General features: G+C 35.5%; 1 protein-coding gene across 1 annotated transcript; it reads right to left on the reverse strand.

The window, feature by feature from the left end:
* Nucleotides 1-5,262: 5,262 nt before the first annotated feature.
* Nucleotides 5,263-26,283, reverse strand: LOC141325148 (guanine nucleotide-binding protein G(I)/G(S)/G(O) subunit gamma-4). The gene is made up of 3 exons (XM_073833646.1): nucleotides 25,988-26,283; nucleotides 22,538-22,645; nucleotides 5,263-10,327 (listed from the first exon to the last, which is right to left on the reverse strand). The coding sequence occupies exons 2-3, from the start codon at nucleotides 22,634-22,636 to the stop codon at nucleotides 10,199-10,201; spliced, it is 228 nt and encodes a 75-aa protein (XP_073689747.1). The 5' UTR covers nucleotides 22,637-22,645; nucleotides 25,988-26,283; the 3' UTR covers nucleotides 5,263-10,198.

Consider the following 26,283-nt stretch of genomic DNA (forward strand, 5'->3'; position numbering starts at 1 on the left):
AACACATTCCATCACTTGCTCTGCAGTGAATGGGTGCCGTCAGAATGAGAGTCCAAACTGCTGATAAAAACATCACAATAATCCACACCACTCCAGTCCATCAGTTAACATCTTGAGAAAACAAAACCTGCGTGTTTGTAAGAAACAAACGCATCATTAAGCCATTTTTTACTTCAAACCATTGCTTCCAGCTATGTCCATAATCCATGATGCTGCTTTCACCATTGAAAAAACACATCTTCTGTTGTCTCTCACATCAAAACCCACCCACATATTTGTTTTTAAACTCTTTTGGCTTGTAAACAGTGCTTTATCAGTGCAGATTTCTCCCCTGATTCAGATCAGACCACTTTTTCTTCACTGGAGGATGTGATATTATAGATTATGGACTTGTTTCAAGTTTTGTCAATACAATGTTAAACAGAAACTCAATAATCAGCGCCAAAACAGAGCCTGATGCTGCAAATGTTTCAAACACGCATAAAGGCTATATAAAGGGAATAGTTTATTCCACCACTTGCTCACCAAGTGAATGGGTGCCGTCAGAAAAGAGAGTCCAAACAGCTGATAAAAACATCACAATAATCCACAAGTAATCCACACCACTCCAGTCCATCAGTTAACATTTTGAGAAAACAAAAGCTGCATGTTTGTAAGAAACAAACCCATCATTAAGACATTTTTAACTTCAAACTGTTGCTTCCAGCTATGTCCATTGAAAAAGCCCATCTCCTGTTGTCTCTCACATAAAAATTCATTTACAGATTTGTTTTTAAACTGTTTTGGCTTGTAAACAGTGCTTGATCTCTCCTGATTCAGATCAGACCACTTCTTCACTGGAGGAAGAGCTATTATAGATTATGCACTTTTAGTTACAAAAATGTCTTGATGACAAATTGGTTTTAGGTTTTTCTTCTTAAGACGTTACTTGATGGACTGGAGTGGTGTGGAATACTTGTCTATCAATACACTATTGAACAGAAACTCAATAATCGGCACCAAAACAGAGCCTGATGCTGCAAATGTTTCAAACATGCATAGTTTATTCCATCACTTGCTCACCAAGTGAATGGGTGCCGTCAGAAAAGAGATTCCAAACAGCTGATAAAAACCTCACAATAATCCACAAGTAATCCACACCACTCCAGTCCATCAGTTAACATCTTGAGAAGAAAAAAGCTGCGTGTTTGTAAGAAACAAACCCATCATTAAGACATTTTTAACTTCAAACCGTTGCTTCCAGCTATGTAAAAATTGAAAAAGCCCATCTCCTGTTGTCTCTCACATAAAAATTCATTTACAGATTTGTTTTTAAACTGTTTTGGCATGTAAACAGTGCTTGATCTGTGCTTGATCTCTCCTGATTCAGATCAGACCACTTCTTCACTGGAGGTAGAGCTATTATAGATTATGCACTTTTAGTTACAAAAATGTCTTGATGACAAATTGGTTTTAGGTTTTTCTTCTTAAGACGTTACTTGATGGACTGGAGTGGTGTGCAATACTTGTCTATCAATACACTATTGAACAGAAACTCAATAATCAGCACCAAAACAGAGCCTGATGCTGCAAATGTTTCAAACATGCATAGTTTATTCCACCACTTGCTCACCAAGTGAATGGGTGCCGTCAGAATAAGAGTCCAAACAGCCGATAAAAACATTGCAATAATCCACAAGTAATCCACACCACTCCAGTCCATCAGTTAACATCCTAAGAAGTCAAAACTTGTGTGTTTGTTAGAAACTAATACATCTTTAAGATGTTTTTAATTTCAAACCGTTGCTTCCAGCTATGTCCATAATCCATAATGTTGCTTTCATCATTGAAAAAGCCCATCTCCTGTTTCTCTCACATCAAAGTTCACCCACATATTTGTTTTAAAACTGTTTTGTCGTGTAAATAGTGCTTTATCTCAGCAGATTTTCTCTCCTGATTCAGATCAGACCACTTCTTCACTGGAGGAAGAGCTATTATAGATTATGCACTTTTAGTTAAAAATGTCTTAATGACAAATTGGTTTTAGGTTTGTCTTCTTAAGACGTTAATTAATGGACTGGAGTGGTGTGGAATACTTGTCTATCAATACACTATTGAACAGAAACTCAATAATCAGCACCAAAACAGAGCCTGATGCTGCAAATGTTTCAAACATGCATAGTTTATTCCATCACTTGCTCACCAAGTGAATGGGTGCCGTCAGAATAAGAGTCCAAACAGCCGATAAAAACATCACAATAACCCATAAGTAATCCACCCCACTCCAGTCCTTCAATCAACATCTTAAGAAGCCAAAAGATATGTGTGTGTGAGAAACAAATCCATCCTTTATATGAGATGTTTGGACTCTCATTCTGACGGCACCCATTCACTCCATTGGTGAGCAAGTGATGCAATGCTACAGTTCTCCAAATCTGACTAAGAATCAATCTCATCTACATCTTGGATGCCCTCTTTTGGAAGCAAAATATAATTTTTGTTTGAACTATTACTTTAAAAAGCCTTTTCTGGCAGGTTCGAAGGCTCAAACACAGAACAGATGATGCAGAGAGATGAAAGTCTCTGGCAGCGTCCCTTTGTATCCCCTAATGGATTGTCACTTGTGTCGTATTCCACCATGTGTGACAAACATCAGAGTAAGTGTGTAATGCGCATCTGTGCCTTTGTTGCCAGGTAAATCTCTCCCGGAGTTCAATAAGATCTCAGATACTTTCTCCACACGCTCTGCTATTGTATCTTCATGCTCAAATCCGATACTTTCTTCAATCCGATCACTGTCGTTAACAAGCTGCCGGCATCTGCGTGCACAGCACACTAATGCGCTCTTCCTCTAATGCATTAATTGCACAACTCAGCCCCCCAGCAGAGCCCATTAGTGATATTATAAGCAAATTGCTGCAAGCTGTTCAACATGCTTATAGATGGTTAAAGTGCAATGGTCAGTGCATTCAGCATTAATGCTCTTTTGCATGCAGTCAACATTAAAGCTCTATATGTACTTAGCATTAAGGGTCTATACATAATAGGTGACCCTGGACCACAAAACCAGTCTTAAGTAGCACGGGTATATTTGTAGCAATAGCCCAAAAAACATTCTATGGGTGAAAATGATACATTTTTCTTTTATGCCTAAAATCATTAGGATATTAAGATCATGTTCCATGAAGACATTTTGTAAATTTCCTACCATAAATATATCAAAACTTTTTTTAATAGTAACATGCATTGCTAAGAACTTCATTTGTACAACTTTAAAGGCGATTTTCTCAATATTTTGATTTTTTGCACCCTTAGATTGCAGATTTTCAAATAGTTGTATCTCAGCCAAATATTGTCCTATCCTAACAAACCATACATCAATGAAAAGCTTATTTATTAAACGTATTTATGTATACATTTTTTTTAATTACCCTTATGACTGGTTTTGTCATCATTGGTCACATATTATACATTAAGCAGAAATCATACAAAAATTTAGTATGAATGTTTTTTATGCATCAATCATTAGTCTCATATGCACATGCATTGGAGATTAATGGTCTAACAAAGGATGCTAGATAGATAGATTTATAGACAAAAATAATTATGTATCATTAATGTATACATTAATACTTAATGCATATAGAACTTTAATATAAAAAAGTAACATGCTCTAAATAAAATTAGCTATAGTTTCTATATGCATTCAATGTTCTTTAAGAATTTATCATTATGCATTGATTTTATACATTCTACATGCACTCAGCATTAAAATTTTCTATGCATTAATGGTATATATATATATATATATATATATATATATATATATATATATATATATATATATATATATATAAAGTCACAAAATGCAGAGAGTACTTTATGCATTAGCATTATGCATTTAGTATTAATGCTGTACATAAACTGAGCACTAAGTTTCTATATGCATTAATATATTTATATGCATCTGTGTGCATCAATAGCTTCATAAAAACCGAGTAGTAAGAATTTCCATGCATTAATTATTCTCTATTAATCCACTGTATGCATTCAGCATCTGTCTAATGCAGAGGTCACACTGAAACACTTTCTATTTAACGTAAACTGTAAATAAGACACTAATTCAGAATAACAGAAAGTAGCAGAAGTTGAGAGGTACCTGCAGAGCCGAAGCCCAACAGGAGCGCAGTTCTTTCCGTCCAGCCGAACCAGTGAAGCAGCACCGCGATGACACACGGAAACAGCGCCGCCGCTGCGCTTCTCATGGACGGACGGCTGGATCCAGACACGGACGCTTAACGGGCTGCGCACACGACCGAATGGACCGGCGACTCGACGCGCATCGCTGAGTTGTGATGAGTGTCGGACGCGCCCGCGTCATGTCTAACTGCACGCTGATGACGACAAGACTCGGGCAGCCAATAGGAGTGGAGCGGACGTCGCGCTGTGGCTTTTGGGAAATGTAGTTCAATTAAATTTCCATTAAGATTACGTTAGACTTTTTTAATAACAAAAAGTGCACTTGCGTTCAATCGGATTAATCAACAGCGTATATAAATATATTTCAGATGACAAAATAAATATTTTCATAATAAAAGTATGCATTTTTTTTTTCTTAAATCGCTTAGGCCTACTAACCTTCTCAAAATTTTCAGAATCAACAGAACACTAATGATCTGTTTTACTATTTACTATTTTTTCAGGTCTCATTTCTGAAACACAAGCACGAACGAATTTGTTATTCGATCGTAAACCACTTTTGCATTAAGTTACAAAACAACTATTTCACGAAAACGGTCTGAAATATCCACCTTATTTTTCCCGTGAAAGTGGGCGTGCCCATTTGTAAATTTTATGGGCGAGACTTCCGGTCTCATCCACTTCCAGCTATTTTTAGCTGTACAAAACAGCTTGTTTTCCTGCTTGATATTGCAAACTGGTGTGTCTTACCATATTATTTTAATGTATTATCTGAAATATGAACACAGTGGTTTGTATGGCAAACAGGTTTATCAGTAACCTTATAAAAAGTAGCTAATGAACCGAAAGTCTTGCACATTCACAGAAAGCCGTGGATATAATGTAAATAAACAACTTTTCATAAACTTGTCTCTTGTAGTCATCATATATTGTGCAGTAATCTACTCCACCACTAAGTGTCTCCCTTGACCACACAGTTTCACCATGTAATAACATACTTTTTTAAAAGGTTTGTTATTGTCAGAGGCAGAGCAAATCAAATCAAATCAAGCACATCATTCTTAAATGCAAGCACACTAAATATTGAATGCAGACAGTTTTGAAATGTTTATTAATTTGTACAACTGCACAGATCTACACATTCAGACTTCTAAAAGAGAAAAGTGCAGAAAAGCACCAACAAATCCATACATTTAGGCATTGATTCAATTACAAGGTATCTCAAAGTTCTAATATTTAAATAGGGTACTCAGTCCATGCAAGTTTATAATGTGTATAATAATAATCATCATAATCATAATATTATTTAAAAGATCATTTACATTTGGGGTTTATTCTGTAGAAATCACCTGGACTCCATTTCATTGGCTTGGAAAACCGACAAACCCTTATTCTCGCTGAACACAAGGAGCATTAGCGCTATTATAAAAGTAAACGTTAAGCGTTTAGAACACAATATCATTGTCAAGACCCACCCTACATACGCACTCTTTGTTTTCTCTGAATTAAAAGGCGATCATCTCATGCAACATTAGCATTTCAAATATACATCTGTGCACTTTTCCCAGGTGGATCTTCAGATATAAGATACGTCTGGGTGTCAAAAAGACCCTCCGTCCACCGTGGCACATGTTAAAGGGGCTTTAATACAGGTTACACAAGTAACACCTCAATCAGGTGCTGCGCATTATATATAATAACACTTGGTTTCGTATAAATTAGCAAAGGCTAGACTAAAATTACAGTGATATAAAGAAAAACATTTTACGTTGTGCTTTTTTTTTGTTTGTTTTGAATAGGAAAAAGCCTGTGAAATAACAGTGTAGAGGACACGCCATAGTCACAGTACTTGGCACTCAGAAACCACCTCTCTATATACACACACACACACACACACACACACACACACACACACACACATGCAGGCTCTCCGTTTGGCATTTCAGTCAAAGGCCTTGCTGTTTAAATCAGGACAGGCAAAACAACTCTGAAACTATTGTGAAACATGCCAGCGTTAGTAAGGCCATTCAGAAAGTGTGAAGAAATCATTAGCAGAGAGGTGTTCATTGAATAAAAAGGTCAACTCAGACTGAATTTAAAAGGTGATGCGTGTCATTTCTTTTATATCAAAGGAATAGTTAAAGCAAACAAGAAAATTTGCCTGAAACCTGACTCATCCTCAGGCCATCAGTTTGTTTCTTCATTAGATTTGGAGAAATGTAGCATTGCATCACTTGCCCACCAATGAAGTGAATGGGTGCCGTCAGAATTAGAGTCCAAACAGCTGATAAAAACATCACAAAAATCCACACCACTCCACCTAGCACTGCATCACTTGCCCACCAGTGGAGTGAATGGGTGCCGTCAGAATGACAGTCCAAACAGCTGATAAAAACCATCACAAAAATCCACAGGCCATCAGTTAACATCTTGAGAAGTCAAAAGTTGTGTGTTTGTACGAATAAAAATCCATAATTAAGATGTTTTTAACTAAAATGGCTAAAAACTGACACATCCTCAGGTTATCAGTCTGTTTCTTCATTAGATTTGGGGAAATGTAGCATCGCATCTCTTGCCCACCAATGGAGTGAATGGGTGCCGTCAGAATGAGAGTCCAAATAGCTGATAAAAACATCAGAAACAAATCCATCATTAAGACATTTTTAACTAAAATACAAATCTATAATCAAGAAGATGGACTTTTTCACTGGAGGAAGTGTTAATATGGATCATGGACTCGTATTTTAGTCAGAAACAACGGTTTGATGTTAAAATGATGGATTTGTTTCTTAAAAACACATTCTCAAGATGTTAATTGATGGACTGGAGTGGTGTAGATTACTTGTGGATTATTGTGATAGTTTTATCAGCTGTTTGGACTCTCATTCTGACGGCACCCATTCACTGCAGAGGACCCATTGGTAAGCAAGTGATGTAATGACAAATTTCTACAAACCTGATGAAGAAACAAACTTATCTACATCTGGGATGCGCTGAGGGAGAGCACATTTTCAGCTAATTTTCATTTTCCATTACTTTCTCACTAATGGATCCTCTGGAGTGAATGGGTGCCGTCAGAATGAGAGTAGTCCAAACAGCTGATAAAAACATCACATTAATCCACAAGTAATCCACACCACTCCAGTCCATCAGTTAACATTTTGAGAAGACAAAAGTAGCATGTTTGGAAGAAAAAATCCATCACTGAGATATTTTTAACTTCAAACAGCTTCCAACTTAAAAACAAGTCCATAATCCATAATAATACTTCCTTCAATGAAAAAGTGGTCTGGTCTGAATCAGGAGAGAAATCTGCACAGATCAAGCACTGTTTACAAGCCAAAACAGCTCTAAATAAATGTGTGGGTGGATTTTGATGTGAGAGACAACAGTAGATCACCTCTTTTCACTGGAGGAAGCATTATTATACATTATGGACTCGTATTTTAGTTAAAAAATGTCTTAATGATGGTTTTGTTTCTTACAATCAAGCAGATTTTTTCTTCTCAAGACGTTAAATGGTGGACTGGAGTGCTGTGGATTATTGTAATGTTTTTATTAGCTGTTTGGACTCACATTCTGACGGCACCCATTCACTACAGAGGATCCATTGGTGAGTAAATAATGGAATGACACATTTCTCCAAATCTGATGAAGAAAAACTCATCTACATCTGGGATGCCCTGAGGGTGATCACATTCTCAGCAAATTTTCATTTTTGGGTGAACTATTGCTTTAAAATAACCATTTATTTTAAAAATGAGCCACTTTCAGTAACACTGTGACCTTTTCCATCCGGGGAACCTGTTTGAATTGTTTGCAATTGTGAAATGACACACTTCAGCTTTGAATATCGTCTGTTTGAAGGTGAAACATCCAAATAACTTTGTGATAAAGAGAAAAATAATGTGATCTCACAGTTATCGGCACAAACTCCTGTCCCGCTCAGCTTTATATGCCAGATGGGGCAGAAAACACATCTGTAAGGTCGAGACCTCATACAGACGCACAACGCAACACCTCAAGGGCAAATGCATCCCAGAAACAAGCATGAGGATTATTGTTGAATGTTTCAGTTTAAATTGAACTGATTCAGATTTAATATCTCAGTTCTGAAGGGCTGAAAACCGTATTCATATTCAACCGCAAATGTTGAGGAGGCCTTTTTAGAGAGGTATCTGCTTCTGTTTATCACAATGTAATTTGGAAACTGGATAAGATTTGATTGTAAATAAGCCGATTAAAAATATCTTAGATATCATCATATTGGAAAACGGGGAGAGATGGGAAATGATCCAAATGAAAATGCATTACAGATGCAATGCAAGTCAAAAGTTTGGACACATCTGATTGATCTTTAATATGATTGTTATTTCTTAGGGTCACCAAGAAGGCATTTATTGATTAAAAATACAGTCAAATATTCTGAAATATTATTAGAATTTAAATAGCGGTTTCCTATTTGAATGCATTTTAAAATGCAATTTATTCCTGCGATGCAAAGCTGAATTTTCAGCTCCTAATTGAATAAAAAGGGGAGTTTCAATGAAACTGATATTTATATCTACATACAGTTCAAAGTCAAAAGTTTGTATGTTTCAACTTATTTATTTATCATGACTATTATTTAAAAACAGCTATGAAAGCTATAAAATAAAACAATTGAGAGTCTGGGAATGATGTAGAGATCAAAACATGCGACACGAATGAAATCTCGCTTATATTTGAGCTTCGTTCTTGCTTTGGACATTCAATAATCAAATTCAAGTTTTAAAATGATTGATCAAATTCCAGTTTTGTAAACAAATTCATGGGTCAAAGATGTTAAGATGTCCAAAAGAAACAAGGGATTTTATGTCATACGAAAGTACATTAAATGTAAGTAAAGTGTCTACTTTTAAGGTTTCAAATATGTTTTTGCAGAATAAAATGTCACAATTTTGTTGAAATAATGCTACTTTGTCATTCAGTGTAACAATATTTATGTAAAAAAAAAAACATGCTTATTCTGACTTGTACATATTAAAATATATAAAAGAATAAGGGTGCATATAAAATTTTAAATGAGTAAAAAAAAAAAAATCTTACTGACAAATGGGACAAATTTTTTAAAACTAAATAGTATTTTGTCTTTTAATATGTCATAAATAAATTTTTGTTGTAAACATGCCTGACAAGATTGTTACACTGAATGACATTTTAGAGGGTGTCTACTGTAAATTAGGGGAAAATGTATGATATTTATTTTTTGCTCAGAAAAACAAAAACAAAAATGCAATTAAATTAAACAGAAAACTTTTAGATTTTTTTGGGGTAAAAACAACAACAATTTACTGTTTCTGACCCTCATTTAAAATTGCAATTTGTCAACAAAACTAATTCCAATCATTCAAATAGTGGAGATAATGACTTCTTGTTAAATCTACTGATGGATAAATATTTGCAATACTGGGAAAAAAAAAGGATTGTTTATTTTTTTTTAAATTGATAATTTATGTATGAATGCATAGGTGACCAAACAATTGTTATATATTGAGTCCTGTTGTTTTTGTCCTCCGTTTAACGTCAAAACGAATAATAATAATTTAAATCATTTATGCATAAGCCTCTCTGAAGATTTGCTCAAGTGTGTCCAAACATTTGACTAGTAATGCATATCAAATATAGCGCAAGTTTATAAAAATGTCTAATTACATTACAAAACGGCCACCCGTCAGCGTTTCACATCCTCCGTGGCACGAGAAATGAGTCGAAACGAAACCAAAACACAAAAATCTCTTATCCCATAAGCAGTGAGAAAGGCTGTTCTCTAATTACGAAGCAATAACAAACCTATTTAACGAGACATGAGACGCTCTGACTGGGTTGCCAGTTAATTGACTCCCCCCCAAAAACCCCCACGGGCGTCCAGGAGGGATCGGACCGTCAACAGATGCAGCGGCTGCCGCTCAAACACAGCTCAACGGCAGCAGCCAGGGACGTGGAAACCTCACGGCAGAACCTGCAGCTCGGCCCGGCCTCAGAGGATGGTGCAGAAGAACTTCTTCTCCCGGAAGGGGTTTTCTGACGCCGGGACGGGCACGATGAGCGGGTCCTCTCGTATATGTGCGTCACAGTACGCCATCAGGTCCGCCGCGGCTTTGGACACCTGAGGACAGAGATAGGGGTTTGGATTAGGAGTAGATTATACCTGACCATCTCTATTCTAATAAATGATCAGCATTAGTATCTGCTCTCCACTCCTTCTCAGACACTGAGAAAACAGCACCGGGTCATGTTTTTACAGAAAGATGTACATAAACATTTACGTGTAGTGGTGTGAAAAAGTGTTGGCCCCCTTCCTGATTTTTTATTTTTTTGCATGTTTGTCACAAAATCCAAACCCACATGGCCCTGTGTGAAAGAGTGTTTGCCCCCTAAACTTAATAACTGGATGGGCCACCCTTAGCAGCAACAACTGCAATCAAGCGTCTGTGATAACTTGCAATGAGTCTGTTACAGCGCTGTGCAGGAATTTTGGCCCACTCATCTCAGCAGAATTGTTGTAATTCAGCCACATTGGTGGATTTTCGAGCTTGAACCACCTTTTTAAGGTCTTGCCACAGCATCTCAATAGGATTCAGGTCAGGACTTTGACTAGGCCACTCCAAAGTCTTCATTTAATTTTTCTTCAGCCATTCAGAGGTGGATTTGCTGGTGTGTTTTGGATCATTGTCCTGCTGCAGAACCCAAGTTCGCTTCAGCTTGAGGTCACCAAAAGATGGCCGGACATTGTCCTTCAGGATTTTTTGGTAGACAGCAGAATTCATGGTTCATTGATCACAGCAAGTCTTCCAGGTCCAGAAGCAGCAAAACAGCCCCAGACCATCATCACACTACCACCACCAGATTTTACTGTTGGTATGATGTTCTTTCTCTGAAATGTTGTGTTACTTTTACGCCAGATGTAATGGGACACACACCTTCCAAAAAGTCAAGTCAAGTCAAGTCACCTTTATTTATATAGCGCTTTTAACAATACAGATTGTGTCAAAGCAACTGCACAGTATTTAAACAGAACAATAGTGTGTAAGTAACGCATTATTGTAAATAATAAATTTTCATTTAATGGCAGTTCATTAATGAATTCAGTGATATCATCGTCAGTTCAGTTCAAATAGTATACGATATCGCTGGAAAGTGTCCCCAACTAAGCAAGCCAGAGGCGACAGCGGCAAGGAACCAAAACTCCACAGGTGACAGAAATGGAGAAAAAACCTTGGGAGAAACCAGGCTCAGTCGGGGGACCAGTTCTCCTCTGGCCAGATGAAACCAGCAGTTTGTACCAATGTCCGATTGTAGAAAACTCATCAGGTTCCTGTGTAAAGTAAAACTTTTGTCTCGTCAGTTCACAGAGTACTTTCCCAAAAGTCTTGGGGATCAAGATGTTTTCTGGCAAAACTGAGACGAGCCTTTATGTTCTTTTTGCTCAGCAGCGGTTTTGGTCTTGGAGCTCTGCAATGCAGGCCATTTTTGCCCAGTCTCTTTCTTATGGTGGAGTCATGAACACTGACCTTAACTGAGGCAAGAGAGGCCTGCAGTTCTTCAGATGTTGTTGTGGGGTCTTTTGTAACCTCTTTTTGAGTCGTCGCTGTGTTCTTGGGGTAATTTTGGTCGGCTGGCCACTCCTGGGAAGGTTCACCACTGTTCCATGTTTTGGCCATTTGTGGATAATGGCTCTCACTGTGGTTCGCTGGAGTCCCAAAGCTTTAGAAATGGCATTATAACCTTTTCCAGACTGATAGATCTCAATTACTTTCTTTCTCATTTGTTCCTGAATTTCTTTGGATCTCAACATGATGTGTAGCTTTTGAGGATCTTTTGGTCTACTTCACTTTGTCAGGCAGGTCCTATTTAATTGATTTCTTGATTGCGAACAGGTGTGGCAGTAATCAGGCCTGGCTGTGGCTAAAGAAACTGAACTCAGGTGTGATAAACCACAGTTATGTTTTAACAGGCAAACACTTTTTTTACACAGGGCCATGTGGGTTTGGATTTTGTTTTCCCTTCATAAAAAAAACCCTTCATTTAAAAACTGCATGTTGTGTTCACTTGTGTTATCTTTGATTAACATTTAAATTTGTTTGATGATCTGAAACATTAAAGTTTAAATGCAAAGACAAAAAAGAACTTTGAAAGAGGCCAATTTTAGCCTGCAAATGTCACGCTCAATAAACAGGATTTTTATCACAGTGCATTATGTTCACTGCTATTTCTAGGTCACTTTGTAGAATTCTGGCCTAAAACAGCCAGAGTAAAGCACACAAACATACAGTAAAGCCTCTTTTAGATCTTAGGGACACTAGGGTCACTACCAATATCCAGTGACTACTAAATTGTTCCTAGCAATAATTTTGGACAAACAGTTAAATATATGTGTATGTAACCACTGCTGTTGTATTTCGCACACATCTGAAATAGGTCACACCACTGATATTACCAGAGAAGTTAATGTAAATATGCTAGAAAACTGCACCTTCAAGGACACACATTTAATTCATGTGTGGAGTGAAAACATATAAAGTAGCATACATGCTCAAATAAGTTGAATGACGAGGGTTAACTCTCTTTAACTTTGTTGTTATGCTGTTTTGTGTTCAGCTGCTTCTCCCTTTTGCTCTTTTACATTGATTATCACTCTATATAGACTAATACAAAGCAGATACAATGTTTTTTAAAATATTTATTACAATATACACTGATAAATTAAACATTCACTTCAGTGGTATGAGACGACTAAACGCTTTCAACTGATTTCTTATTAAGCTTTCACCAACTGAGCTGCAGTGCTCAACTTGATCATAATGTACAATGTTTCCATCTAATGCATATTTTGAGCTGCAGCTCATTATATTAATGGAGTGTTTCACTAGTTAGAAGTAAACCGGTTGCCTCACCTGAATATGTTCGTAGATTTGTGTTGGATGTTATCTTGGAAATAGAAATATGGATATTTTATTTGTAAACATCATACTTTTTCATGAAATTAGCAAGCTAAGCCAGTTGTAGCACTGACAGCGTTGTGTAAACATGGCTGAAAATGCGAAACGCGGTAGAACAGACAAACTGATTCAATTGAGTGAATCATTTACGCTGGAACCGCTCCGATGATTCAAACTCGTGACTTCGATCATTCTGTTCAAGCGCTTCACTGGCAAAAAACAGATCAAAAGACCCATTCATTTTCGAATTTTGAAATCGCTTGTAATGATTTTAAAAAGCATGTATAGTCATCGGTGAAATTGAGCTTTTCGAAACTCCAAAACAACTGTTGCATCGCAAAATGATTCATGATTCGTAAATCATTTAGTTTAGATCGGAATTCAGAGCGAGTTTATGAATCATTAGATTTAGATCGAAACCGTATTGCCAATCAGGTAATTCAGATCGGGACTTTGGAGCACAGCCTGCGAATAAGGTCTGAATTTTGAAAAGGGTTTATGAATCTTTTGATTCAGATCAGAACCGCAGTAACTTTTTGATTCAGGAGCGGGGTTGCGAATCTTTTGATTCAGATTTGAACTTCTGAGCGGGTTCATGAATCATTTCGCGAACTGAATGATTTGTGATCGCGCTCAGAAACCTGATCTAAAAATGATGATTTGCGAATCATTTGATTTAGATCAGGACTTCGGAGCACGGATCGCAAATCTTTTGCCTCCGATCGGAAATTTGGAGCGTGCATCGCGAATAATTTGAGTCAATTTGAGACTTTGAAGTGTGTATCGCAAATTTTCTGATTTCTTTTTTATTAAACAGTACAAAACATCCAAAACCATTAGACCTACAGTCATATAAGCAAACAAACAAACAAACAAACAAACAACTATGGTTAGTGGTAAACTATGATTAATTTGTGGCTCCCAAGGTTTAACTAGTAACCATGTTTTTTTCCCCCAACTTAAGAGGACACATAAGGACTAACGTTGGGAAACGCTGGTCTAGATCAACTTTGAATAAAGAAAAGAGGTTTGGAGTCAGATTTTTGTTTATGTATGTGAAATTTAGCTAGCAATTGAGTTATGTTTTCTTTTAAGTAGTCAAACAACCCAAAGAAAAACATTTTAAGACGGAAAGAAAAGTCTCAGAGTGGGTACAAAACAAGTGAATGAATCTTCCTCAGCAGAGGAACTCACTTTAGTGTCTGACTTATTGTTATGTCAACTGGCATGTCCCTACCAATATCCAACAACCATTAAATTGTCCCTAGCAATAATTTCCATCAAACAATTAAATGTCTGTTGTCTGCGGTTATGTCCCCACCAATAGTAAAATCAAACCTACAGCCTTGGTTCAACTGAAACTTTCTAAAAACTGATATGAAACGACAACTGCAACCACGGCGCTGTTTGTTCATAATGAATAATTCAATAATGCAGTCAGCGGTACATGTTTTATGAATACCTCATATTGTGTTGTGTGTCAGAAGAGCATGAGCGCGTGTGTGGTCCAGTCAAGAGTTTGATTCATTTGAGAGCGGATGATGAGAGAGACGCAGCTGTCGGATGGGAATCATGAGCTTCGGCGGTATGTGTGACGCTCACAGCCAGATGGTACAAAAAACACAAACATCACGCGGAACAAACTACATTTCCCATCTTCTCGCTCAGTGGAGCACTTATATGAAAGAACCAAAATATACCATAGTATTACTTTTTTTTTTTACATGCACCATAGCATATCAGAATGATTTCTGAAGGATCATGTGACACTGAAGACTGGAGTAATGATGCTGAAAATTCAGTTTTGATCACAGATATAAATTACATTTTACAACATATTCAAATAGAAAACTCTTTTAGCTATTTTAAATTGAAGTGGTGTATAAAGTACCTGAAAGCCAAACTTAAGTAAAAGTACAGATATCTTACCAGAAGATGACTTTGGTAGAAGTTGAAGTCACCATATGTGATATTTATTGTACTTGAGTACAAAAAGTATTTTTTTAATCTCAAATGTACTTAAGAGTTGGAATTTAAAGTACAAGTAAATGCAACATTTGTTTTGCAATTGCGAGTTTATATCATCCAGATCTGAATCATGAATTTATATTGCAATTCTGACTTTATTTCTCACAATTCTGAGTTAATATCAACCAATTCGGCGAAAAAAAAAGTCAGAATTGCGAGATACAAACTTGCATTTGTGAGGCAAAAAGTCAGATTTGAAAGATACAAACTGGCAATTGTGAGACAACAGAATTGCGAGATACAAACTCGCATTTGTGTGGAAAATAATAATTGTGAGTTTATATAATCAATTCCTGAGAAAAAAAAAGTCAGAATTCTGAAGTTTATTTCTCGCAATTTTGACTTTTATTTCTTGCAATTTCAAATTTATATCACGCAATTCGCAGAAAAAAAGTCAGAATTGAGTTTGTATCAAGCAAATCTGGGGGAAAAAAAGCCATAATTTCCTGAAAAGAAGTCAGAATTGCGAGTTTATAAACGTGTTTGCTCACAAAAACTTTTGTGATGGAAATAAAGAGGTGAAAGAAATATAAATTTAAATGAAAATGCAACATTTTTTTGAGGGAAAGGCAATATTTTTGTGCGCTAACACTTTCTAGATAGAAAACAATACTTCTGTGAGATCTTTTTTTTTTTCATACAGTTTTGCAAAAAAAAAAAAAACCTCACAGTTGTGCGTTTTCATCTAGCAATTCTGACTGAGATACGGACATTTTAATTAGGAAATGTATTGGAGTAAAAGAAAAAGTAGGCTGAAAAAATGAAAACTCAAGTAAAAGTACAGATACTCCCAAAGAATACTTAAGTACTTTAACAAAGTATTGTTACAGAAAAGAAGTCAGAACTGAAAAGAAGTCCTGAAAAGAATTTTTCCTAAAAAAAAAAAAAAAAAAAAATCAGAAATGCGAGTTTATAAATGTTGTGTTTGCTCACAAAAACTTTTGACGGAAATAAAGAGGTGAAAGAATGAAAACTAAATTTCAATGCAAATGCAACATTTTTTTTTAAAGAAGAAAGGCAATATTTTTGTGAGCAAACACTTTCTAGATAGAACACAATACTTCTGTGAGATTTTTTTTTTTTTCTTCATACAGTTTTGCAAAATTGAGAAAAAAAAACTTTTTTTTACAGTTGTGCGTTTAAATCTTGCAATTCTGACTGAGATCCTGACTTCTGACTATTTTGTAATAAGTAACGAATACGCTTCGGGGAAATGTATCGGAGTAAAAGTATACATTTTAATTAGGAAATGTAGTGGAGTAAAAGTAGGCTGAAAAATGAAAACTCAAGTAAAGTACAGCTACTCCCAAAAAACACTTTAGTACTGTAACAAAGTATTGTTAAAGAGAAGAAGTCAGAATTGAAAAGAAGTCCTGAAAAAAAAAAAGAAATCCTGAAAAGAAGTCAGAAATGCGAGTTTATAAAAGTTGTGTTGCTCACAAAATCTTTTGTGACGGAAATAAAGAGGTAAAAAAAAAACTAAATTTCAATGCAAATGCAACGTTTTTTTGAGGGAAAGGCAATATTTTTGTGCGCAAACACTTTCTAGATAGAACACAATACTTCTGTGAGATCTTTTTTTTTTTTTTTTACATACAGTTTTGCAAAATTGTGAAAAAAAAACCAAACTTTTTTTCTCACAGTTGTGAGTTTACATCTCGCAATTCTGACTGAGATCCTGACTTCTGACTATTTTGTAATAAGTAACGAATACGCTTCGGGGGAAATGTATCGGAGTAAAAGTATACATTTTAATTAGGAAATGTAGTGGAGCAAAAGCAAAAGTAAGCTGAAAAATATAAAGTCAAGTAAAGTACAGCTACTCCCAAAAAACACTTTAGTACTGTAACAAAGTATTGTTACAGAGAAGAAGTCAGAATTGAAAAGAAGTCCTGAAAAAAAAATCCTGAAAAGAAGTCAGAAATGCGAGTTTATAAACTTTGTGTTTGCTCACAAAATCTTTTGTGACGGAAATAAAGAGGTAAAAAAAAGAAAACTAAATTTCAATGCAAATGCAACATTTTTTTGAGGGAAAGGCAATATTTTTGTGCGCAAACACTTTCTAGATAGAACACAATACTTTAAAAATTGACTGTATTTTTAATAAATGCAGCTCTGATGAGCAGAAGAGGCTTCTTTAGAAAACACTGCAAAATATGAATTATTCCAAACTTGCAACACAGTTTAAACGTGTCACTTGTTGCTGTGTGTTTCATGGTAAAGTGTGTAAATGTACAGCAGTAAAAGTGGCACGTCGAGCGCTAATGGACTATTACAGTATTCACAGAGGAGGATCCATGAGCAGCGGTCCGGCCGCTGTGGGTTTAGTGTCGAGTCTGTAATTACAGCACACAAGCCGCTGATGAACGAGCCTCACTAATTAGCACATATCACATTCCTCTGTGTGATTGAGGAATTAATGAACGCCACAAACCTCCAATCAAACCGGCCACTCGCTCTCGTCCTTCTGATGGGCTTGTTCGCAAAAAAACATCTTAATATGATTTAGAGAACTGCGTCTTTCTCTTGAACTTTGTTTTCACCGCTGTAGGTCATTATCCAAGTTCGCTTCCCACAATCCTATTTCATCCTATGCTTTTTGCTTTGCAATAAAACAAGCTTTGTGTCATTGAGTGAGACATAAACAGGCTTCAGGATGAGATGCGGTGAGACACGAGCACATGAGACGCCTCACAGCAGTCAGATGATGAGAAGGTTTCTCCTGATTACTGTGGGATTCTGTATGTTCATTTATGACTTGAGAAAGTGGCCAGAAAGAATAAGACCATTCACACACATCGTGACACTTCTTTACAATTTACAATCACATGAATTAAAATGAACTGTGTTTACTTTCTTAATTCATTTGTCTGGTCTTATCATGAATAATTCATAAATGCAAAAAAGTTTTTCTAAAAAATAAGTAAATAAATAACGTAATTAAATAACTAAATAAATTAAATTATACCAAAACCTGTATTTAATTATGATGTAGTTTAATAAATTTTCTTCAAACTGTGTATCGCAAATCATTTGATTTAGATCGGGACTTCGAAGAGGGTTCATGAATCATTTAAGATCAGAACCGTGGAGCGGGTTTATGTATCTTTTGATTCAGATTGGAAGTTTGCAGCGGGTTTGCGAATCACTTAAATTAAATGATCGCTCTAAAATCTGAAATGATGATTTGCAAATAAATAATAATTTGATTCAGATAGTGACGTATCATGAATCATTTGATTTACATTGAAAATTCAGAGCGCAAATAGCGAATCACTTGATTCAGATTGGAAATAGCAAGTGTGTATAGCGAATCATTTGATTCAGATTGGAAACTGCGAGTGTGTATAGCAAATCATTTGATTCAGATTGGAAATTGCGAGTGTGTATAGTGAATCATTTGATTCAGATTAAAAATTTAGAGTGTGTATAGCGACTCATTTGATTCAGATTGGAAATTTGGAGCGTGTATAGCGAATCATTTGATTCAGATTAAAAATTTAGAGTGTGTATAGCGAATCATTTGATTCAGATTGGAAATTGCGAGTGTGTATAGTGAATCATTTGATTCAGATTAAAAATTTAGAGCGTGTATAGCGAATCATTTGATTCAGATTGGAAATTTGGAGCGTGTATAGCGAATCATTTGATTCAGATTGGAAATTGCGAGTGTGTATAGTGAATCATTTGATTCAGATTAAAAATTGAGTGCGTATAGCGAATCATTTAATTCAGATTGGAAATTTGGAGCATGTATTGCGAATCATTTGATTCAGATTGGATATTCGGAGCATGAATAGCAAATCATTTGATTCAGATCGGAAATTCAGAGCACGTATTGTGAATCTTTTGATTCTGATCAGGACTTCGGAGCACGTATTGCAAATAATTGGATTCAGATCGGAAATTATGAGGTCTATTGCAAATCATTTGATTCAGATTGTGACTTCAGACCACGCATCGTAAATCTTTTGATTCAGATCAGAAATTCGGAGTGCGTATCGTGAATCATTTGGTTCAGATCGGAAATTCTGAGCATCTATTGCAAATCATTTGATTCAGATCGTGATTTCGGACCACGTATCGCAAATCTTTTGATTCAGATCCGAAATTATGGTCTTATGAATGATTCATAAATGCAAGTTATTCTAATAAATAAATAAGTTAACAAATTAAGTAGTTTAAAAAATCTCACAACCTGTATTTACTTCTAATTTATTTTAGATATAATCAATTGTTGACATATATATGTTATTTTAGTATAAATAGTATAGTATAGTTTTTTGGTTATTAGAATAATTTGTAGTTTGTAAATTTTCTTATTCAGTTTCATTTTTATTAGTTTTTTTAAATGTCTATATAATTTATATTTTCAGTTTTTAGTTTAAGTTATTTTAGTACATCAAATTAAACTACATTAAAATATTTTTTTTTAAATAAATTAAAATAATTTATATAAATGTTTAGATAAATATTTAATTAAAAACTAAAATATTTAATAAGATATTTAATAAATGTGTAAATATATTATTTTATTTCAGTTCATTAAGAAACAAAAAAGCTTTTTTTAACATTTCAGTTAACTATAAAAATCCTAAAGCTTGTGTGTATATAAGATAAATCAGATATTAATATGAGTAAATATATACATGTATGTGTGTGTATTTCTATACATATTATTATTATTATTATTATGTTATCATAAATCTTTATTTTGGATGTGATAATACACACACACACACACACACACGTACGCACGCACGTAAGAAAGATTATGGTATTATATATGATGAATACATTGGAAGTAAATAAAGGTTGTAAATTAAAATTTTAATTTACAATGATTAAAAATGTTTTTTGTGTGTTTAATCCAATACATACCAGTAGATTTCCCATTGGGAATCAATAAAGGATCAGTCTACCTATAGATTGCTTCCCGAAATATTTCCCTGTGGTTAAAAGCAGAGGTCATATCTGATGTCAGTCAGAAAATATCTGCCATCTGCAGGAGGACGCTGAAGCCGACAGATGAGAAACCTCTGCAGAATAGTCCAATCCATCTCTCTCCCCAGCTAAAGGCCACAGCTGAGCCCGCGCTCTTCTCAACGCTCGCTCCGTCTCCCCATCCCTTGGGTTTACAGGCTAAACGCTCAGCCAGACCGCATGCAACTACAGCTAATAGCCACATTAAGCTTCCTTAAAGTGCCTACTTTGTCTTCTGGGCACATTAGAGCAGAAAACGAAACAAATTCATGGCAAACATCTCCTGATGCTGCGGTCATCACACGTCATATGGGGTGACATAAAAAGCATTCATATCAAGACCATAAATATGATTGTTTTAAATGTTTTTGTTTAAATAGTTGACCTGTTTGTCTGACATGTCAACCTCTGACTCAACCAATTACTTGAGTTTGGGGGCGGGACTAAGTGGCCACATCACAGTCAAAAAAATGACAGTCAACATGAAACACAAAGTGTTTACTTCTGTAGCCCGATGTATTTTGGCATTTTCTTGAATTTGATTCAGATTGGAAATTTCGGAGCATGTATAGCAAATCATTTGATTCAGATTGAAAATTCGGAGCGTGTATAGTGAATCATTTGATTCAGATTAGGAATTCAGAGTGTGTATAGCAAATCATTTGATTCAGATTGAAAATTCGGAGCGTGTATAGTGAATCATTTGATTCAGATTAGGAATTCAGAGTGTGTATAGCAAATCATTTGATTCAGATTAGGAATTCAGAGTGTGTATAGCAAATCATTTGATTCAGATTTGATATTCGGAGCGTGTATAGCGAATCATTTGATTCAGATTGGAAATTCGGAGCGTGTATAGCGAATTATTTGATTCAGATTGAAAATTCAAAGAGTGTATAGCGAATCATTTGATTCAGATTGGAAATTCAAAGAGTGTATAGCGAATCATTTGATTCAGATTGAAAATTCAAAGAGTGTACAGCGAATCATTTGATTCAGATTGGAAATTTGGAGTGTGTATAGCAAATCATTTGATTCAGATTGAAAATTCGAAGTGTGTATAGCAGATCATTTGATTCAGATTGGAAATTCAGAGTGTGTATAGCAGATAATTTGATTCAGATTGAAAATTCGGAGTGTGTATAGCAGATCATTTGATTCAGATTGGAAATTCAGAGTATGTATAGCAAATCATTTGATTCAGATTGGAAATTCGAAGAGTGTATAGCAAATCATTTGATTCAGATTGGAAATTCGAAGAGTGTATAGCAAATCATTTGATTCAGATTGGAAATTCGGAGTATGTATAGCAAATCATTTGATTCAGATTGAAAATTCGGAGTGTGTATAGCAGATCATTTGATTCAGATTGGAAATTCAGAGTATGTATAGCAAATCATTTGATTCAGATTGGAAATTCGAAGAGTGTATAGCAAATCATTTGATTCAGATTGGAAATTCGAAGAGTGTATAGCAAATCATTTGATTCAGATTGGAAATTCGGAGCACATATAGCAAATCATTTGATTCAGATTGGAAATTCAGAGTGTGTATAGCAGATCATTTGATTCAGATTGAAAATTCGGAGTGTGTATAGCAGATCATTTGATTCAGATTGGAAATTCAGAGTATGTATAGCAAATCATTTGATTCAGATTGGAAATTCGAAGAGTGTATAGCAAATCATTTGATTCAGATTGGAAATTCGAAGAGTGTATAGCAAATCATTTGATTCAGATTGGAAATTCGGAGCACATATAGCAAATCATTTGATTCAGATTGGAAATTCGGAGTGTGTATAGCAGATCATTTGATTCAGATTGGAAATTCAGGGTGTGTATAGCAAATCATTTGATTCAGATTGGAAATTCGGAGCGTGTATAGTGAAACATTTGATTCAGATTGGAAATTAGGAGTGTGTAAAGTGAATAATCTGATTCAGATTGGAAATTTGGAGCATGTAAAGTGAATAATTTGATTCAGATTGGAAATTAGGAGTGTGTATAGCAAATCATTTGATTCAGATTGGAAATTAGGAGTGTGTATAGCAAATCATTTGATTCAGATTGGAAATTCGGAGCGTGTAAAGTGAATAATCTGATTCAGATTGGAAATTTGGAGCATGTAAAGTGAATAATTTGATTCAGATTGGAAATTTGGAGCACGTATAGCAAATAATTTAGACCAGTAGACTCAACCAATCACTTGAGTTTGGGGGCGGGACTAAGTGGCCACATCAAAGTCAAAAAAATGACGGTCAACATGAAACACAAAAAGTGTTTACTTCCCTAGTCAGACATATTTTGGCATTTTCATGAGTTTGGTGAATTTAAAACTGACACACACACAAACACACACACACAGACCTTTATTCTGTCCATGCAGGCCTCCATCTTCAGCTGCTCCACGGCTTTCCGGGCCTGAGAGATGCTGGCGGTGCTGTTATTGGCCATTCCGTCCTTCATGATTGAGTCCTGCACACCAAAACACACACCAGATGAGATACTGAGAGTCTGTGAGCTCAGGAAATCAACGTGCGCCTACTTCTGTATTATTACAGCACTGACTCACGCAGGTGAAACCAAACTCCAGACGATCACGACTAAATTAGATCTTGCACTAACCAAAAAAAATACACTGTGGTGTACTAGTGTAGTACCATGGTGAATACCAAGTAAATGCCATTGCATATGAAGACTGTGAATTTTCGGTAGCAAGTGCTATGATTCTAAATAAATAAATTTGGGAGGAAACATAACTAAAAAGATGTTTGTTTGTATGTTAATCATAGATGCTCAAGAGGTTCAAATATACTAATGTAAAAGTATGATATGAGTCTTAATGTTATAGCATTTATGTAAGATGATTGAGGTCAGCAAGATCCAAAAAATTGAAGAAGAAATTGATAATTTTATTAATCAAGAATGCATTCAGTAGATTAAAACGGACATTTAAGACATTTCTAATGTTATGAGAGATTTCTGTTTTAAATAAAGGCTGTTCTTTTGAGCTTTCTATTCATCTGTGAATCCTAAAAAATAAAATATATGCAGCACAACTGTTTTCAACATTGATAACAATTATTAAATGTTTCTTGAGCAGCAAATTAGCATATTAGAATGATTTCTGAAGGATCATGTGACATTTAAAACTGGAGTAATGGTGCTGAAAATTCAGATATGATCACAGATATAAATTACATTTTACAATATATTAACACAGAAAACAGGTATTTTAAATCGTAAAAATATATCAGAATTTTTGTACTTTTTGAATTTTTGTAGCTTTTATGAAAACTCAGAATCAATTGCATTGCAAAATGATTAATTGTTTTGAAATGTTCCCATCAGATCTTACTGTGAATCATTTGATTCAGATCAGAACTTCTGAGCGGGTTTGTAAAACTTTTCTATGAATTAAGGTTTTATTAAGGTTTTTTTCCACAAAAAATATTGGTCAGTACAACTGTTTTCAACATTGATAATCAGAAATGTTTCTTGAGCAGCAAATCAGCATATTAGAAAGATTTCTAAAGGATCATGTGACTGGAGACTGGATTATGCATATTAGATGCCTGAAAAAGCAGATTTGATCACAGAAATAAATTACAATTTAACATGTATTACAATGAATGTCAGTTTTTTTTTTCATTCTAAAATTATTTAATATTTTTTACTGTATTTTTGATCAAATAAATGCATCCTTGGTAAGAAGACGAGACTTTCAAAAACACTAAACATCCTCACTGACTGCAGTGTATGTATGCATGTGAATATATCACTATAGAAATTTGACCCTGGACCACAAAACCAGTCATAAGGGTCAATTGTTTTAAATTGAGATGTATATATCATCTGAAAGTTGAATAAATACGCTTTTCATTGATGTATTGTTCGTTAGGATATGACAATATTTGGTCAAGACTATTTTTAAATCTGAGGGTGCAAAAATAACAAAATATTGAGTAAATTGTCTTTAAAGTTGTCCAAATGAAGTTCTTAGCCATGCATATTACTAATCAAAAATTACATTTTGATATATATATATATATATATACAGTAGGAAATTTACAAAATATCTTAATAGAACTTAGTATCCTAATAATTTTTGGCATAAAAAAAAATATTTTGACCCTTACAATGTATTTTTGCCTATTGCTACAAATATGCTACTTAAGCATGATTTTGTGTTCCAGGTTCACAAATATTAGACAAAACAGATGTTTTCAACATTGATAATAATCAGAAATGTTTCTTGATCAGCAAGTCAGCATATTTGAATGATTTCTGAAGGATCATGTGACTGGAGACTATAGTAATGATGCTGAAAATTCAGCTTTGATCACAGAAATAAATTACATTTTAACATATATTACAATAAAAGTCCATTATTTTAAATTCTAAAAATATTTAATATTTTTTACTATATTTTTTATAACACAGCCTTGGTGAGCCGAAGAGACTTTTAAACACTCACTAATGGTATGGATGTATAAGCTATATATTTACTATAGAAATGTCTTGTACAGTCTGTTTAGCACCAAACAATCACGTCTCAAGTCTATGCCTTGTGATGTAACAGGTCAGAGGAGCAGCTAAGAGGTTCATTTTAAACCATTTCTACACAGAAGGCATCATGTTCATGTACATACAGTCATAACGCCACACCACAGAGGAAGAAAGGCCAAAGCACCGGAGCATTTGGCTGAATATCATTTTTCCTAATTCACAAATAAACCAACATTCACCCAAAGCAGTTTTCACTTTCATATTTAATGTGCTTGACATCTAGAATCAGCAAAAACACTCAAGGGTCATGATTATAATCAGAAATTATGCATATTAGAAGGATCATGAAAATTCAGCTTTGACCACATAAATAAATTACACTGTAACATGTATTACAACAAAAGTCCATTATTTTAAATTCTAAAAATATTTAATATTTTTTACTATATTTTTGATTAAATAAGCACAGCCTTGAGGTCTTCTGGTGAGCAGAAGAGACTTTGAAACACATTAAATACTAGACTATATATTTACTCAGTGTCTTGTACAGTCCGTTTAGCACCAAACGATCACATCTCAAGTTTATGTCTGGTGATATAACAGGTCAGATCAGCTAAGAGGTCCATTTTGAATCATTTTTGCACAGAAAACACTACACAGCTTTTACAGTGATGGTTCAAAGGCGTTATGAAGCTGAAAGCATCATGTTCATGTACATACAGTCATGATGCCACACCACAGCTGAAGAGAGGCCAAAAGCACCGGAGCATTTGTCTGAATACCTTTCTTCCAAATTCACAGATAAACCAAAGCTGTTTTCGCTTCATATTTAATGCTCATTATTCGTAGACGACATGTGCTCGAAATCTAAAACCAGCAAAAACACAGGACAGGAGGGTCGTGATTATCATCCATCCGTTCATTCAAGGCCATTTCGCGAATTATCACAGGTTCATCACTGAACGTTTCACACATCTGGATCTTAACGATCCTCGCAGGCGAGCGTTTCGATTTAAAGGCGATGGAATCAAACGCCCAAGAGACGCGTTTCCAGCATCATTCACCCCCAAAAGAAAACCTGCGCGATGCATCCATCATCCCGCATCCCGCGTCCCTTCAGACCGGATCCCCAGCACGGACGCGTTAAAACCGACCGTCAGATAATACGCGAATCCGTCACCCATAAAGCCGCGTTCGCGTCGGGAACGCTTGATTTGTAAGAGAAATGTGCAAAAACGCTTTAACGCAACAGAGCAGGGAGATTGATCGAATGTAATTAGCAGAAATACCTTGCGTGTTAACACCCACCTGAAGTGTGTCACTGCTCAGCCTTCAGCGTGTGGCTCGACTCCACCCGAACGCGACGAGGAAAAACCCGCAACACCTCAAACACGCTCGCCGTCCGTCCGCTCGCGTTCATTCGCCGAACGCCGTTAAACGTCGAGTGTTTCCCCGGTTGCTGCTCTGGCGCTGGGATCGGTGTCGATGCATGAGATGTGAGGGGAACCTCGATGTGACGCACGAACGATGCAGGTGTCGCTGCGCCTTTAAGAACGCCGGACGCGGACGCGGACGCAGAGGGTGTGCGCGTTAAAAGCAGAAGA

This window comes from Garra rufa, chromosome 2 (assembly GCF_049309525.1).
Source record: "Garra rufa chromosome 2, GarRuf1.0, whole genome shotgun sequence".
Lineage (NCBI taxonomy): Eukaryota > Metazoa > Chordata > Actinopteri > Cypriniformes > Cyprinidae > Garra > Garra rufa.

Coding starts and splice junctions, on each gene's coding strand:
- LOC141325148 (XM_073833646.1), bottom strand. CDS start 22,636: ATGAAGGACGGAATGGCCAATAACAGCACCGCCAGCATCTCTCAGGCC. Junction 10,328..22,537: donor CCTGCATGGACAGAATAAAG/GTCTGTGTGTGT, acceptor CTCTGTCCTCAG/GTGTCCAAAGCCGCGGCGGA.